Source organism: Rhagoletis pomonella, unplaced genomic scaffold, assembly GCF_013731165.1.
Source record: "Rhagoletis pomonella isolate Grant_MI unplaced genomic scaffold, Rhpom_1.0 Rhpom_scaffold_04288, whole genome shotgun sequence".
Classification (NCBI taxonomy): Eukaryota; Metazoa; Arthropoda; class Insecta; order Diptera; family Tephritidae; genus Rhagoletis; species Rhagoletis pomonella.
In genome coordinates this window covers 1-16,798 of record NW_023462839.1, presented here as the reverse complement: position 1 = coordinate 16,798, position 16,798 = coordinate 1, and the positions used below count along the sequence as shown (strand labels likewise).

At 34.1% G+C, this 16,798-nt stretch overlaps 3 protein-coding genes across 3 annotated transcripts; all 3 read right to left on the bottom strand.

Moving 5' to 3' along the window:
- Positions 1-9,792: 9,792 nt before the first annotated feature.
- On the bottom strand, positions 9,793-11,013 carry LOC118754640 (putative nuclease HARBI1). The gene is made up of 2 exons (XM_036489530.1): positions 10,521-11,013; positions 9,793-10,456 (listed from the first exon to the last, which is right to left on the bottom strand). The coding sequence occupies exons 1-2, from the start codon at positions 10,937-10,939 to the stop codon at positions 9,793-9,795; spliced, it is 1,083 nt and encodes a 360-aa protein (XP_036345423.1). The 5' UTR covers positions 10,940-11,013.
- A 2,581-nt stretch (positions 11,014-13,594) lies between these two features.
- On the bottom strand, positions 13,595-14,354 carry LOC118754638. Its single transcript, XM_036489528.1, has 2 exons — positions 13,957-14,354; positions 13,595-13,721 (listed from the first exon to the last, which is right to left on the bottom strand). Exons 1-2 carry the CDS (start codon positions 14,303-14,305, stop codon positions 13,678-13,680), a joined length of 393 nt encoding a protein of 130 aa, XP_036345421.1. The 5' UTR covers positions 14,306-14,354; the 3' UTR covers positions 13,595-13,677.
- A 412-nt stretch (positions 14,355-14,766) lies between these two features.
- On the bottom strand, positions 14,767-15,424 carry LOC118754639 (protein ALP1-like). Its single transcript, XM_036489529.1, has 2 exons — positions 15,243-15,424; positions 14,767-15,180 (listed from the first exon to the last, which is right to left on the bottom strand). Exons 1-2 carry the CDS (start codon positions 15,330-15,332, stop codon positions 14,767-14,769), a joined length of 504 nt encoding a protein of 167 aa, XP_036345422.1. The 5' UTR covers positions 15,333-15,424.
- Between the last annotated feature and the right edge of the window lie 1,374 nt (positions 15,425-16,798).

Below are 16,798 nucleotides of genomic sequence, written 5' to 3'. Positions count from 1 at the left end.
AACTCTGTTTCCCTTCAGGAGATTCGCAGTAAAAATACCCAATTATTTTTTTAACCATTTTTTCGTAGTAACTATATATTAGAGTTCCTCCAAAATCCCTAGAAAATGCCATGAAATGCAATGGGGGATAAATAAAATATCTTTAATATTAAAAAATGGTCAAATAAACAATTGGGTATTGTTATTGGAAGTCTCCTGGAGAGAACCAGAGTTTTCTGATCGAAAAATATTAATTTTCAAGAATTCCACACCATTTCCACGAAAAGTTATTTGTTTCCCATATAAAATACATGGAAAACTTTAGGCGCTTTCAGCGACCTCTAAATATTTTATGATTTCAAAATAAAAAAATAGGGGTATACTTTTTTCAATATAGAACAATCCTAGGGGTGAGAGCATTAAAAATCCGATTTTACTTATTTTGGACCACCCTAGTGTATATACACACATTCATCCTCGTCCTCCTCTAAACCTAGAATATATATGTACCATCATAACACTGAGAAAAAAATCTACCAAGAATTGGTTAATATTACCAAATTCAAATTTGGAAAGTAATAAAAGTGATTTTTTTTTGATGAGGCCATTGCCTCATTAATATTTTCAACAGTGATTTGGTGATATTATCCTCACTTTTGATACTTTAAACAAACTTTTTTTTGCCGAATTTTTTCGTTTGAATACGCTTATGTTCTGCACTTCACAGATCCTTTTTCATAGCTCGGAGACACAGCAATTTTCATTATCATTTAAACATGTTGCCTCTGACAGCAAGCATTTCTGCGCACTCAGCTACAGCCCTAAAAGAGCTTCTCATTAAAAACCTGCTGCGTATAACTGTGTGTAAATAACAAACATAGAGATATTTTTCACTAAGTATGTTTAGAAATCAATAAGATGTTGAAAATTATGTCTCCTGTGAAATTTACGCACGCAGTATTAAGAAGTATAACTTGTATATGGGCATATCTGTAGAGCTCTTGATTTTCGACATTTACAAAAAAAAAGTTGTGGCACACTCAACTAACCGATTTCACCTTATAATAAAAAAACTCTCTTGACCAAACTAGGTGTTCAATATGTTTTTTGGGGTCGCTGAACACGAATCAGCCGTCCATGACGTCAGATTTTTTTAGCCTCAAAAAACATAACGAACTTTATGTGAGAAAATTTTTAAATTTATTTTTATCTTGGTTCTTGAAGTGGCTGATTACGAATATGAAGTCAAATTTTCAAAGCTCAAAATTCCAGATCCAATATAGCGAGCAAAGGTACCAAATCTTATAAGAATTAAAAACTAAATTGGATCCATAATTTTGAATTTTGAACATCTGACTTCTTATTCGTAATCAGCGGACCCAAAAAGCCTCGGATACCAAGTAAATACATATAAGACACCTGGTCGGGTCAAAACAACTTTTGATCGTATTCCTGTGTAGCTGCCTAAAATTTTGACCTTTGATAACTTTCGCCTTAAAACCAATTTATGAACACATACAGGTGTCGAACAATTATTTTTTAGCATAAAACACCATTCACTTATCGATAAATAAGTGTGCAAGCGGAATAATCTTTTTTTTTCTTGAGTTTTCTTTCAGATACTAAATTTCTGTATGTATGTTATATAGAATATAGTACTTCAATGCCATTTTCAAAAATCAAACGGTACAAAAGTTACGTGGATAAAAGGAAAACTTAGTTAAATTTTAATAATCCAGAATTACTACTTTATATATTTTTATTAATCTAATCTATGAATTGGCAACCCTATTTTTATAAATTTTATTGACTTAAGATTATCTGAAAAAATTTATCAGCGTCTAAACACATTCAGTAAAGGAAATACACCGTGCAAAAGAAAAAAAAACCATGCGCAATCATCGCTTTGACTCACTGGTGTTTTAGCTAGTTTTAGGATTACAACGAGCGGGTATTGTTTCAGGTCGGACAAAACACTACAGTAACTCTTATTATCATACAAATATTTTCTTTTGAAAAATACCCAACAGATATAGAGGTTTTGACCATGTACCTAAGATACTATGCATAATCACCAAAATCAAAAGTTGTAGCGATATACCCATATAACTGAACGACTTTATCAGGTCTTGTAGTTGTACATATTATTTGTATACGGATACAAAAATATCGGTAGAGTTGAAAAACAGAACGAACGTTAACTTTTCCAAGCACCAATATGCATATGAACATATGTATGTACATCGTCGTTTAAAGTACAAAACCGCGTATCAAGAAAATGCAAAACCTCGTATGTGACGTTGCCTTAATTTTATAGGAGAGAGTAAACCTTGTCTTATTTCAAAACGATTCTCTCTTTTATCCCTAATTATCTCTTCTTCTTATATCTAAGTACCGATATTTTAGTACGAATGGATAAGGGCTTAATTCCAGTAGCTTCCGGTGAGAAAATATCTTTTTTGGCACAAAAGTCAGTTACGAGGTTTTGCAGAACCACGACACGCGGTTTTGTACACATAGCCCCCGTCCTCTCTAAACTCTATAGAGCTTTGCTCTTGCTGGGTTACATTTCCAGCAGATGGTCTTAGATTAAGGTCGTGTTTCTACCCCAAATGGGTAAGCCGGAACAATTACCGTCATCTTACCGACCAATTAGTCTTAGTTCCTTTCTCCTACGAAGAAATGGAGAAAACACTGGATCAGTATATCAGAAAAGTCAACCTAAAGTAACGGCCTCTGAACAAGAACCAGTTTGCCTATCAACGAGGCAAATCCGCGGAGACTGACATTCGTAGCCACACTTCAAAAATTGAGAAATCCCTGAAGTCTAAAAATATACCCCTTTGCTCCTTCATTGATATTTCATTGGCTTTTGATAACGCATCATATAAGGCAGTAAAAGATGCCTTGCTAACCCAGCGTGTAAGCCCAATCATAAATCGATCGATGTTAAGAGCACGAAACATCAGTATGGAATTAGGAGGCACGATAGAATCGATAACATCCACAAGGGGATGCCCCCAGAGGATGCACTCCGTCCAATTTTGTGGACTACAGCTATAGACGAACCCTTTTCACACTAAACAGCCAAGCTTTTGAAACGCAAGGCTAGGCAGATGATCTGATAATCTGCATAACAGAGCTACATATATGACGAAACTATCACCAAACGCATACAACAAGCCCTACGGATCATACAAAAATTGTGTGAAGATAAAGAACTAATTATTAATTCTGCAAAGACTATTATTTTTCCATTTACTCGAAGGAAAAAGTTATCTACTATTAAACTCACTTTGAGCGACACAGGACTACAATTTTCCGGTAAAGCTACATATCTTGACAAAACACTCAACTGGAATGCAAATTTTTTCATTGATATCAACAAAGCGATGAAGGCCTTCTTTGCCTGTTCACCTCTTTTTGGTAGAACATGGGACCTTACTAGCGTTGCCAGCATATTCTCTAATCTCACCATTTCACATTCATAATAGAAAAAATTCTTTCTGTGATTGCAGAAGTTGCAGGAATAGAGAAAAGGACTGATATAATTTAAGCCAATTTAGTAATTCATTTCAGTATTTTTAAAAATATTTTACCATACTTGATTACAAATTCACTACGACCTTTTACTTTAAAGAATATTTCATTTAATATTGTTATTTCTGTATAAAGGTAGTGAAACATATTTATATTTATAGCTGAAGAAATATGGTATTTTTGCATTATATATTTTTTCCAATAGTATAGACTACGCCGACCGAAAAAATAGTGCAATACTATATGTTATAGTATGATTGGCAACCCTAAACCTTACTCCCAAAATGACCTATTAGTGATTCAACACTCTCTCGTAAAGCCAAAAGTAATCTATGCTTGCTTAGCATTGTGGACTAAGGCTACACCCAGAAAAAATATTCCTTGATGCTAAGAAAAAAGTATATTACTCTAAGGAAATATAACCTTGAAATGGCTCCAAAGACATGGCTACTTTTATAAGAGTAAACGATTTGACTCCGTTTAAGGAACACACAATTCATTAGTTTTCAGTACTATTTTCTTTATTCTTAGGAAGAATTAACTTGCCGTGAAAGGAATAAATATGTATGCCATTTAGCTCGCGGCGTTCAAACAGTCGCAATGGGCGACAGAGCAAAGCTCTGGAGTGCTAGTCGAAAGATGCAAAGCTCGAGACCCAGAGCTGGTAACTTTTTTTTTTTAATTTTTTGTTTTATTGTAATTTTTCAAATTGTATTTAAAAAAAATATCTCATTTATATTTTATGGTATTTGATGATTAAGGTTTTACCATATATGAAATTAGTTTTACAACTTGTAATTTAAATTTAAATTGAAATAATTGACTTACCATACTCCAACCACCTCCAACCGACTCGAACCTGCGATCTCAGAACCAGAACCGTAGTCTTTATGCGACGATATTTGCCAGGAAAGCAATTAACTTTGTCTTAAAAGCACTGACAAAATTATTACCTATATTGAGTAAATTTAATTCCTCAAATTAATGACGCACTATTTTTAGCATGAACCTGAATTAAGGAGAAACTTCTCAAATTGAGTAAATTTACCGTAATACTAAGGAAAAAAACAGTAACTCTAATATAAAGAAACTGGTTTCTTGTTTTAAGGAAATGCTTTTTCTGAGTGTAGGCTACATTAAAAGCCTTCCCACATAGGGCGAGGGGCCGCACACAATAGATCACTTTAGAGGTTACGGAGATATGGCCTATAATAATAATAATAATAATAATAATAATAATAATAATAATAAAAATAATAATAATAATATATGTATATAAATGCTCAACTCAACTCAATAAATTTGAAATCACTTGCCTCAAGGCGTATAATTCACTCACTCATGTTTATCTATGACATTGTGGTATGCATGGTAGGTCTCTTAATGAACTTAATAGAATTTTTAATAGTCTTGATCTTGATTTCGCCCATCCTAGATCTCTTTTTTATCTAAGCTGGGATCTAGTTACTTTTAATCGTATCTTTAATGATTATTTCTAAGTCATTTTGTACCTCTAGTCTGTAAGGTTTTGCAACCATAGACTTAATAAATAAATATGAAATATGAAACTCACAACAGTCCATAGCTTTTCCTGCAGGGATACCCTACAGGTATGCACATACATACATATGTATGTATGTACATACATGTGGACATATTGGGTATATATAAGGTGAAGGGGAAATCACATGGATGAAGTATTTGAAAACAGGAGGTTATTAGATAATTTAATTAATATTTACGGAGCATTAATACAATTTCAATAATGTTTCTCACTGAGTATGTGGAATGAGTATGTATGTCTGTATAGAGTATGTATAAGCATGTTTAATATTTGATGATTGTTTTAGCACGTATTCTGAGATGTAATAATAAAAAAAAAAAATTTTAGTAATAATGTGCAATAAACAAGCACGTATTCTCACTAGCTCACGACCACAAAGCGTATAAGTATATTGGAAACATTTTTGGCTGCAGGGCAATTAATTATCCTGCACTGAATAAACTAGCTCATTGGAGAAAATTCGATGCATCAGTGCAAATATCACTCTAACCTGCTTTTGGTAATTTTTATGAAATTACGAACCATGGCGTTCGTGTCTTCATCGTCGCGGTGTACGCCTTATTGTCATCAAGGCCTGTTTTATACAGCCGAAGATTCGTTTACCAACTGTGAAGATCGTAAAATTTGTTGTGGCGTTTCTACAAAAAATGTTGCCTTCAGTGTTGCCAGAGGAAGTCCCCCAAAAATCTTAATTTTTTCCAAAAAAATATTCAAATTAAGATTTTAAAGCTAAAAAAAATCTTTTCGATCCCAAAAAATCTTCATTTAAAAATACCTTAAAAGAAAACTGATATTGGCTTTACGGCTGTAAATAGCCCTTATTATGTTGGTTGAAAAGATTACCAATTTCAAGTTATAAAGTCCTTTTTATAACAACTTAAACTTAAAATGAATATTGCCTCGTGTCATCAAAAATTGTGTAGCACAGTTTACATATGTACAGCGTGGCGACGAATAACTGTTACCCCGGTTTTTTTAGAAATAAAAGGGTCCTTTAAAGATTTTGCGAAAAAAGTATTTTATTGTTAATTTTCACAGATTTTACTTTAGTGGTATCAATTAGTTTTTAAATTTTAATCCCTACTTACATTTGCCAGCAGTTTAAACTTTGAGAGAAAAGTTCATTTCGCACGCAGGTCTTTTTCAGGTGTATTTTTTCTTAGGCTTTGTACAAAAAAATACAAAAAAGAAAAAACTGTATAAGGTTGGTCCAATGAATGGCCGTCCTAGTCACCAGATCCGAGTCTATTCGATTTTTAAGTATGAGGCCTTATGCTGGACAAAAAGGGGAGTATAAGGAACTCAAAATGGAGAAAATTTACCTATGGTTACAGAAGATAAGGAATAAATTAACTGACGAAGACCTGCGTGCCAAATGAACTTTTCTCTCAAAGTTTACACTGCTGGCAAATGTAAATAAGGATTAAAATTTAAAAACTTATTAATACCACTAAAGTATAATCTGTGGAAATTTACCAATAAAATACTTTTTTCGCAAATCTATAAAGGACCTTTTTATTTCACAAAAACCCGGGGTAACAGTTCTTCGTCGCCACGCTGTATATATACACTGGCGAAAATATAAATAGGGTCGCGACATTTTGCAAGTTTTGACCGACTTAAAAACAGGAAAAGTTTATCAATTCCTGCGAATATTTTTTTATGTATATAAGTTACCGCATAACTTTGGACCACTTGAACTGATTTCGATAATTCCTTTTTATCGGAAAGGTGGTACCTCAAGGGTGGCCACATACTAATTTGGTTTAGATCCCATCATTGGATCATGAAGAAATTACCGGTTTGAAGTCACTTGTGTTGTTTGTTTAAAAATTACTTGTTCTTTTTTTATGAAAAAATAGCTCGTTATCTATCAAAAACCATGCAAGTCCAAACTTCAACCCTTGTACAAAAGTTAAGAAAATTCGACAAAGTTCCTTAACAATTTTGAGCTTTTTATTCGATTTTTTATTGATATTTTTACATGGATATTATTTTATAAAGCTATATATATGTTTCACTGTGCGAGAGAAGAAGGCGGATAATATTGTAAGGGATTTCATATTTCATTTTTCTTCTTCCTTCATTTGCTGCTTACAAGGTAGCAAGGATAGGGTTGCCAGATTTTTTATGCGCGAAATCCGTACGTTAGACTTTTTCATGCTAAAAAATCAGTACTTTTCAGTACATTTTCATTCAAAGCAAAATTATGAATGTAAGCAACAGATAATACTTTAAAACGCCAGATAATAAAAGTGTTATTAATTTTAACATAAGTGCACACATAATACAATAAATTCTTATATATTTATTACATTTTTGAATAGCAATAATAAGATCAGTAGCGCGTTTCTGTAACTCGTCTCGATCAATGTTCTCGATTGAAATAGTCGATTTGATGTAATTTGACGTCATTCTCACTTGTTATGTTTCTATAAGAAAATGAGTCGAATTGGTCGACAACGCTGGATTTTCGACTGACGTGTTTCATTCCATTTCAGTAGGAATACTCGATTGAATGTGTTTCTGTAACCAAATGAAACGAAGTATTGTCGATTATTATTCTCACTTGCCTTTGAGCTGGTGACAACTGTATTTTGATGTGTGTATGTACATATTTCGTTTATTTGAATTTAAAATGGAAGACATTGGATCTAAAGCCAGCGTAAGTACTTATATATTTGTTAATATTTTGTATACTTATGAATATTTAAATAAATACACATGTATATTTGTTACAGAGAAATATGTCGGGCCGGGTTACCAAAGGTCAAAAAAATCGGTTGCTCCAGCTAATGCAACAGCATCGCTGCGTTGGTAAGGGCCAGTTTACGACACCAAACGCCAGAAAAGAGCATGCAGAAGTATGGGCTGCGGTTGCTGACGAGCTGAACGCATTAGGAGGGTCCCATAAAACCTCTAACCAGTGGAAAAAGGTAAAACCGAAACTTAATCGGGCGTATAGAATTTAAATTTAGTTTGGTTAATTATATCAACCATTTAAAAGTTAATAACAAAAAACTTTTTTGACGTTTTTTTATGTGTATTGTTTTTCTTTTAGTGTTGGATTGATTGGAAATCGTCTGTGAAAAAACTAAATAATTCCCACAGAGCGTTCGCCAGACGCACTGGCAATCTACCGTTGCAGGATGGTCCAAAACCCTTGGACGCTATGGACACTGTAGTTTTGGAACTTTTTTCAAGAGACATGGTGGATGGGGATGGACTCACTCCCGAAATCGGTTTGGCAGTAAGTAACATTTCTCAAAATTAAAAGTCGAGTTGATTATGAAATGTAGTGTTACGTTTGATATGTACAGTCAACGGCTAAAAGTGTTGATTTGCCGGAGGTAGACATGGTTGACCTCGACGTGTTTGATGAGGAGGAAGTAGTCGAGTTTCCACCGGGTCAGGGGTTTGAAGTTGTATCCAATAAGCCAAACAAAACGCGCAGCAGCCAAAGTTGCGTGGAAGAAGCTAGTGTTCTAATTGAATCCCAACACCAACAATTGAAGAATTTGTTGGAGAGGCAGCACAAGGAGCATATGGATGCCTTAAAGGGCATTCATGATACATTAAAAGCTCTTTTAGAAGCTATGACAGGTAAAATTTAACGATAACAGCTTTTTGTAATATTGTATCGCATTAATATTTCTTTATTTTTCCTACATCTTTCTATATATTTTTAGCACACTGAAGCTGTGAAATCGCAAATTTACTTTTTAAAATATTCTCTATACCTTTGAAGTGCATAATAGGTATTAGTATTTATTATTTTTTATTACACACACACACACACACAGTACACAGTGACACACTAAATTATTAGTACGGATAATTTTTCACAATGCGTGGAACAATTTTTACCTTAATTTTTTTCCGCTAAGTTTAACAAAATATAGTTCATATTGCAACAAAGAACATAAAAATAAAATCTCGAAACTTTGTGGAAATCTCAAGAAAATTCAATAAATTTGCCTACAAGTTTGAAACTTTTTAATCAGATTTTTCATTAAAGTTCTAAGTATGCAGTTTTATAACCCATTCAATTTTAGTATTACGAAATGCAAGTTTGAAGTTGTTAAAAAAACGCGTTGATTTTTGGCAATTTTTTCTTGCATACATAAAAAAAAACTGTTGAACGAACTTTGTATGGATGAAACTGCGTGAAAAAGTTGCTAAAAATTAACACGACTTTTAGCAACTTCAAACTTATTTTTTGTTGTACTAAAATGGAATGGGCTATAAATCTGCATATCCAGAATTTTCTAAAAGTCTGATTAAAAAGTTGCAAAGTTGTTTGCTAAGTTATTGAATTTCCCTGACTTTTTCACAAAATTTAGAGATTTAATTTTTATGTTATAAAACCCTAGTGGAAAAAGTTAAAGCAAAAAATTTTGCAAACATTGTGAAAAACTTTTTATGCTAATAATTTAGTGCGGCACTGTAGTTTATTCTTTAACAAAAACACTATAAATCCAAGTTTCAAATTTGCGCTATATTAAAAAAAATCAACAAACCAACCAAATCGTTTTTAATTAATTTCTTAGGAATATGCCTCTTTAAACACTCCTAACTAACTCACCGAATTTCAAAATAAAATTCCATGCGAACAAAAAACGAAAAATTTTCGATTAAATCTTAAAAATGAACCAAAATTTTTCTGATCAATAAAAAATCACCTTTACTTAAATTTTTTATAACATTGGCTAATTATAAAAGTGATTTCTTGTAATAATATTTCGAACAGCTCTTCCTTCATTTAAAACGTGTACTAATTCGACATTGTCCCCAGACGATTGATTGTCAGATAGATCAGCAGGTGGATCTACTTCAGGAAGCGGAAGATTAAATCTCTTTCGAATATTATGTAGTGTACAGCATGCAGTAATTATAGACCCAGCAAATGAGGGATCCTCCATTAGCCCCCGGTCTTGTGAAAGGCAAGCAAATACCTTTTTTAGAACTCCATTAAGGCGTTCTACACAGTTTCGTGCACGTGCGTGGCTATCATTGTAGCGCTGTTGGCTGGCATGCTCAACATTTCTGAATGGAGTCATTAGCCACGGCTGCAATGGATACCCAGAATCTCCAAGCAACCATCCAGTAGAGCCATTTGCAGTGTAAGCATTTAGCATATGGGATTTTATTATACTGCTTTCCCAAATATAAGCATCGTGCGTACTTCCCCCATACCTTGCGAAGCACCCCAGGATATTTAAATCGAAATCGCACACCAATTGCACATTCTTGGAAAAGTATCCTTTCCGATTAATGTAGCAGTATTCTACATCACTTGATGGCTTCTTAATTTTGACGTGAGTGCAATCAATCGCTCCTAAGACGCCGGGAAATCTAGTTGCATTAAAAAAACTGTAAATAAACAACAAATGAAATGAATAACCACGAGTCGTTAAATTTGAAATAATTCACCTACCGTTGTTTTACTATATTCTGCTGCTCCAATGTTGTTGGGAGTATAATATATCGTTGCGCCAAGTAGTTTTGCAAAATTTTTGTGACTTGATGTAGTATGCGGCTTACCATGGTCTTACTTATGGCGCAAACGAAATCCTGACCGTCGTCTCTAAGGTACGATCCTGTAGCATAATAGTGGAGTGCTACACACAGTCTAATGGAGTTTGGAATGAACGTATTCCTTACTGCTGTATCCATTAAAGGCTCCATTTCTACAAGAAGTTCCCTGACTGCTGCCCTGCTGAAGCAAAACAACTCTATAAAGCGCGCCTCTGGAATGCTGAATGGATCTGTGGAGTCCCTCAAATACCGCCGTCGCATTCGCAGCATATTTCTGCGGTCCTGTTGTATCGCGAGTGTAGCTACCAACAAACTCATAGCTGAAAATAAATATTTATCAATATACAATTTTTTGTATACACATTTTTGTTTTCATGCTTACTTTTCAAAATGTTTTGACAAATAACTTTCAATTCGATTTCACACATTCCTTGTCGATTGGCATATCATTTCTCTCACTGTTCCACATTTTGTCGATTAATGCTTACGGAAACACTTTTTCTCCGCCAATCGACAAACTTGGATCGAATCGATATGACGTCACTATAATCGAGAATTTTGTCGATTTCTTACAGAAACGCGCTACAGTTCCATCTTCAGTGTTTAAATAGTCAAAGAATTCTTTACATTTCATTTTAACATTACTTTTAATTTTAAGCTCACTTTCAAAAATTTTGATTATAAGTCAGTTCCTCTCTTTGCGCCAGGAAGCAAACTTTATACTGAAAATCCTCTCCGGTGCTTCGTTTGAGTGTGGTATTGCAAAAAAAGAAACAAAATTACATATTTTTTCAAACTTCATCTATATTTCCTCATGGCTTAAATTGATTTTTTCAACTACGCAAAAACTTTGAAAGACTAAGGCTGCGTTTCACCAGATTCATTTAAGTTAAAATTACTTTAAATTTCGAATTTTTGGTTTCACCAATCCATTTTAATTTGTTTTTAGTTTTGATTTAAGTGACCTATGCTCTTCACTTAAATAAAAACTAAATCAGAATAACCATACTCAGAAATGTTACACGTTTAATCAGTGATCAATATACACACACCACAATTTTGTGTATCTGCTGCTCACTTGTATACCAGCCCTGCTTTTACAACACAGAGTGCCAAAGCTTTCAAAAGCTCTCATCACAAATGAAAGCTTTCGCTGGCAAAGTCGGTTTTACAACCACTTTTTACTCACTTAAATAAATAAATAACAAATTTAATTAAAGTTCATGATTCAATAATACAAGGTTAAATAATTATTGACAGCTGCGGTTTGACACTCGCTTACAAAAGGTTGCATTTACGAAGGACAGAGAAAGGGCAAGAATGCAATCCCTTGTTTCGAAAATGGTAGTAGAAAAGTACGCAAAGTAGGCAATTAGTAGTGAAATTCCTTTTGTAAATTCTAATGTATTTGCAGGAAATCTGACATTTTAAACGAAATGTTGAACGTAATATTGATATATCTACGTGAATTACGTAATTTATATGCTATTTAACCGTATAAAAACTGCAAAATGACTCAAATTAAAATAAGACTACTATGAGATTGATGTAAACATCCAATTCTTAGGTTTTCATCAGTTAAAAATATACTTTGAATATATGAGCAAAACTATTAAATATGCTTCATATGCATATACAAATAAACATATTGCACAAAAGCTTATACTTTTATTTCACACCAAAGCTACACTGTTTCCATGTAAATTTGCAAAGAAGCAACACGGTGCCACTGCTAAGGGAGCGGTGCGAGAGAGACAACTGTCAGTTTATTTGAGTTCGGGCTGTGTTCATTGCGCAAATGACAATCAGCTGTTTCAGTTGACGGTTGAGGTTTAAAATTCGGAAATATTTAGCAATTATGGACGACACGGATTGTAAGTAAATAAAATTACTTTAATTTTTAAAAGAATTATAAATAAAATTACTTTTATTTTATTTAAAACAGCTCTCAAAAGAAAAAGAAAGCGGCTAGCATGGACTGAGGACGGCGAGTTGGCGATCCTTGATTTGTGGGCAGAACGCGTTGGAGATCTCCGTGGCTTGCGGAAAAATGCGGAGATGGTCGAAAGTATCGACGGTATGTGTCTCAGTGTCCAATATCGCATCAAATTATTTTTTACCACGGCTGGAAGTTGCAGTATGTATGTTTTTATGTATATACGTACATATGTATAAATGCATATATTTTGTAATGTACTGTGCAAGTATTCATGTGTAAATACATTTCAGTATTTGCCTATATTATATACATGTCGCTAATTAACTTCAATAGTGTCATAATCGGGAAATGTTTAGTTATTTGTACAACAATTTTCGTGTAGGAGGCGGTCGGGGAGTTGGCGTGGACCCCCAAGCCCCCCATAAACGAAAGAGTATGGACCGCGCTTTGTGAAAAGTCACCGCTCTTCCCCCCCTTCAGCCCCCAACAGAGATATTTCGTGGAAATTTTTTGTGCTTTACAACTGAGCTCGGAAATTTGCAAAAAATGCCACATTTCAAACCGACATTATTATTTTTAAATAACGCGTGGACTCTTGTCTACAAGTGCGTGTAAAAGATTTTTGATTCGGCTGACGTGTTTGGGCACAACAACCCAAAATCGTTGTACAAATAACTAAACCGTACCCTCATAATCCAAAAAATACACATTCATGCTTTTCTCCAGTTTGCTATTTTGATTTATGGCGCTATTAAAGTAAATGGGTGATATGTATGTTTATATATGGGTTTGAAAATGCTGTTATAGAAAGCAAAGCAACAACAACCTTCCAGATTATTAGAATTTAAAAAATTTACTTTGGGGTACACTATGCAGCTTTGTGCCACTGTTTGTGCAATGCCAGAATTTAAGTAGCTCAAATGCCTCAACATTTATTTCATTTTATTGTCAACATTTATTCGTTTATTATAAAAACTAATAATGTTTTTTTTTTATTTTAAACAGAAGTCTCCTTTGGATCACAGCCGCCTCAATTGTCACCGCTGTTAACTCCGCTGCCATCACCTCTACCCACACTTCAAATCACACCGCTGCCTTCACCGTCCCCGCCGCTTGCTTACCCGTCATCCCCACCAAGCACCTCAGCCTCAGCGATGGAACCTAAGAAAAAAAAAGAAATGGGTCATTTCCAAACCAAAATTTTGCAAAAATTTGATGAGCTCTCTTCAGAGATAACCCAGCACTTAAAAAATAGTGACCAAAATGAAAAGGAGCTTATAAATATTGAAAAATAAAAGGCTGCATCTTTTCAAACCATTTCAAAAGCTAATGAAGAGCTAAAAAATGCTATAATCTCTTTTTTTAAAAAAGATTAAAAATTAAATTTGATACTCACTAAAATAATTACACAAAGCGTTTCTTATTACTTCAGCGGAGGGTTCATTGTCACCAACTACAACATAATCTGTAGGATTTTCTCGATTTATATTTACTTCTTGCAATCTCGCCATCCAAATCTCATTAATGTAATCATTTCTTTCGTTCAAAAAGTTATGAAGAACGCAGCAGGCTCTAACAATAACCGGTGCGTTACCTATTCGGTTATCTATACCTTTGCCGATTCGTCGGAAACGCGCTTTTAAATGTTCAAAGGCATTCTCTACTACTCTTCTGCATTTCGACAGATTATAGTTGAACAGCTTTTGGGTTTCTGTTAAGGCCATGCTAAACGGGTATGGCTTCATTAAAGAGGTGGAGAATCGGAATGCAGAATCTCCTAGAATGCACACTGGCATCTGCACACCACATATTTCCTTCTTATGGTTCCTCAACAATTCATTTTCCGTCAATACTCTTTTGAGCATCGATGCATTGTATATTTGCGAGTCATTGCATCGCCCTGGGGAACCAATGTTTACATATAGGAAGCGGTACCTGTATATATGTGCACACGAGGATATAATATACATAAGTAAGTATGTTTGTCTATTAATGAAAAAAATTAGCATGTTACTCTTTTTCACCTGTAATCTACTAGAGCTAAAAGTACCATGGAGTGCCATCCTTTGTAGTTAAAATAATCCGTTGCGTCGGTTGGATTCGGTTTAACTTCTATATGACATCCATCTAAAAATATATGGATGTACGTATGTAATTACATAATGTATATATATGTATGGATATATAAATAATTTTTGTATAGTGACTAAATTCTCAAACCTATTGCTCCTAAGCATTGAGGAAAGCCAGGACGGTGGAAGGCATTTACGCATTCAGCCAGCGTTTCAGGAGTCGGCGGTAACTTTTTTATGTATTGAGTTGACATCGCTTTCCAGACCTCCTCACAAAACTCTAATACAATTGAGCACACAGTTGATTTTCCAACACCAAATAGTTCGGAAACTACTCTGTACTCCCCAGATGAACCAAGCGTAAATAAAACAATTGCAACGCGCTTTTGTAACGAAATGGGGGTGCGCCAATTTGTGTCAGTTTTTTTCAAATTGCTAAGGAAGCCACAGAGTATGTCAAAACTTGCACGCGTTATACGGAAGTGGGTCTTGAAAAAGTGGTCATCATTTGCATTGCAGTTAACCTCCCAAAACAAGGATTGTCGGTCCTATAAATAAGAAAATGTTATTAATTAAAGGCCACAAACTTATTTATAATAGTTTAAATTACCAACTTCCACATTGATCTTTGAGTTGCGCTTCTTTCCAGTAATGCAAGCAGCAATAGTTGCTTTCTTCGCAAGTGTTGTATGAGTAGCATGTTTTTCTTCTTTTTCCTCCTATAAGAAGCCAGTTTACAATCATAAATTGATTGAATTGACTGGAGGAGTTCAATATTTGCGGTATACGCCAGAAGAATTCCTTTTAAGGATGAATTGTTCTCCATTTTCCAAAATAATTGTAAAATATATTGTCAGCTGATAGCCCACCACTAAACGAACAGCTGACTCTGTGTGACCACCCAAAACTGTTTACTCAATTTAAAATCTAATTGACTCAATTAAATTTCTGTCTGAACATACTTTAACAAACCTATGCGATTCTGTCGCAATGAATCCGCACCGTTTTTGATGCTACAGACGTCACTGCTTCGAAAACGCAAGTACGCACACATCTGTGCGATTTTATCGCAGTAAAAGCTGTCAATTTATAGACCAACAAAAAATATTTTTCAACAAAAATAAAATTCTTAACTTTTCCACATCAAATAAGTTTTGCTTTCTTACGTTCAAGTTCAATACGTTCAATTGACCTTATTCGTTCTCAAAACGCGGTGGTCCGCGATTTCGGCACGACAAAGAGAAGAACTGTGAATGTTCGAATAAATCGCTGCAACAAAATCGTATAAGTGTGTGGTTCCTTATTTAAAACTATGGTCGGTATTGTTGTAAATTTTGTCGGAACAGATTCGCACCGACAGAATCGCATAGGTGTGTGGATACCTTAAATGAGTTTGGACAAACGCAGCCTATGAATTCCCAAAAAAGAGTATCTTACTCTGTGTCTTGTTATGTAAAAACCTTAAGAAAAGCCTAAAGTATTTTGTTTGAATTGAAAAATCAGGACATTAGCGTACTGATTGAAGAAATGAATAAAATCAGTACAAGAGTTGAAAAATCAGTACTGTACTGATAAAATCAGTACGTCTGGCAACCGTAAGCAAAGATAATATAAATAAGTTAACAATTTTAACTTAAACTTTAAAAATTTTACATCATACACAAAAATCTTAATTTTTAAGATATTTTCAGTGTAAAATTATGCTTTTTAAAAAAACTTTTCTTGAAGATTTTTAATAAAAAACAGCCCGGAAAATCTTCAGTTTCAAGATAAATCTTGATTTATGACAACGCTGGTTGCCTTTTCATTGCCCTCTCCTTAGTAATTATACGTAGAGGGCATTGAGAAAGCAAAATTTTTCGGATCTAAGGAAGGTTTTACAGACTTTTTCCCAAGTTTATATAAATCGCTAAAAATAGCGATACAAATTAAAAAAGGTATATATTTGAGAACTTAAAAGTGAGATTTTGCTCGAATTTCTATTTGTCATTATTTGTTCTCAAATATTGCCAAAAAACACGCTTTTTTAGACTTTGACCCCGTTTCTCTCAAAATCTGGAGCTTTAACATTTGCCGCACCAAAATCAGTATTGCCCTGTGTTATCAATATGTAAGCATTCATACAAATTTGTTACATACACTATGCGACAAAATCAAACTTGTTGG

What these genes read in the sequence shown, in the direction of transcription:
- LOC118754639 (XM_036489529.1), bottom strand. Translation starts at nt 15,332, where the DNA reads ATGCTACTCATACAACACTTGCGAAGAAAGCAACTATTGCTGCTTGCA. An exon ending in AAAGATCAATGTGGAAGTTG is followed by an intron (nt 15,181 to 15,242) that starts GTAATTTAAACT and finishes TCTTATTTATAG; the next exon opens with GACCGACAATCCTTGTTTTG.
- LOC118754640 (XM_036489530.1), bottom strand. Translation starts at nt 10,939, where the DNA reads ATGAGTTTGTTGGTAGCTACACTCGCGATACAACAGGACCGCAGAAAT. An exon ending in CAGAATATAGTAAAACAACG is followed by an intron (nt 10,457 to 10,520) that starts GTAGGTGAATTA and finishes GTTTATTTACAG; the next exon opens with TTTTTTTAATGCAACTAGAT.
- LOC118754638 (XM_036489528.1), bottom strand. Translation starts at nt 14,305, where the DNA reads ATGAAGCCATACCCGTTTAGCATGGCCTTAACAGAAACCCAAAAGCTG. An exon ending in CGCTTTGTGTAATTATTTTA is followed by an intron (nt 13,722 to 13,956) that starts GTGAGTATCAAA and finishes TTTTTTTCTTAG; the next exon opens with GTTCCATCGCTGAGGCTGAG.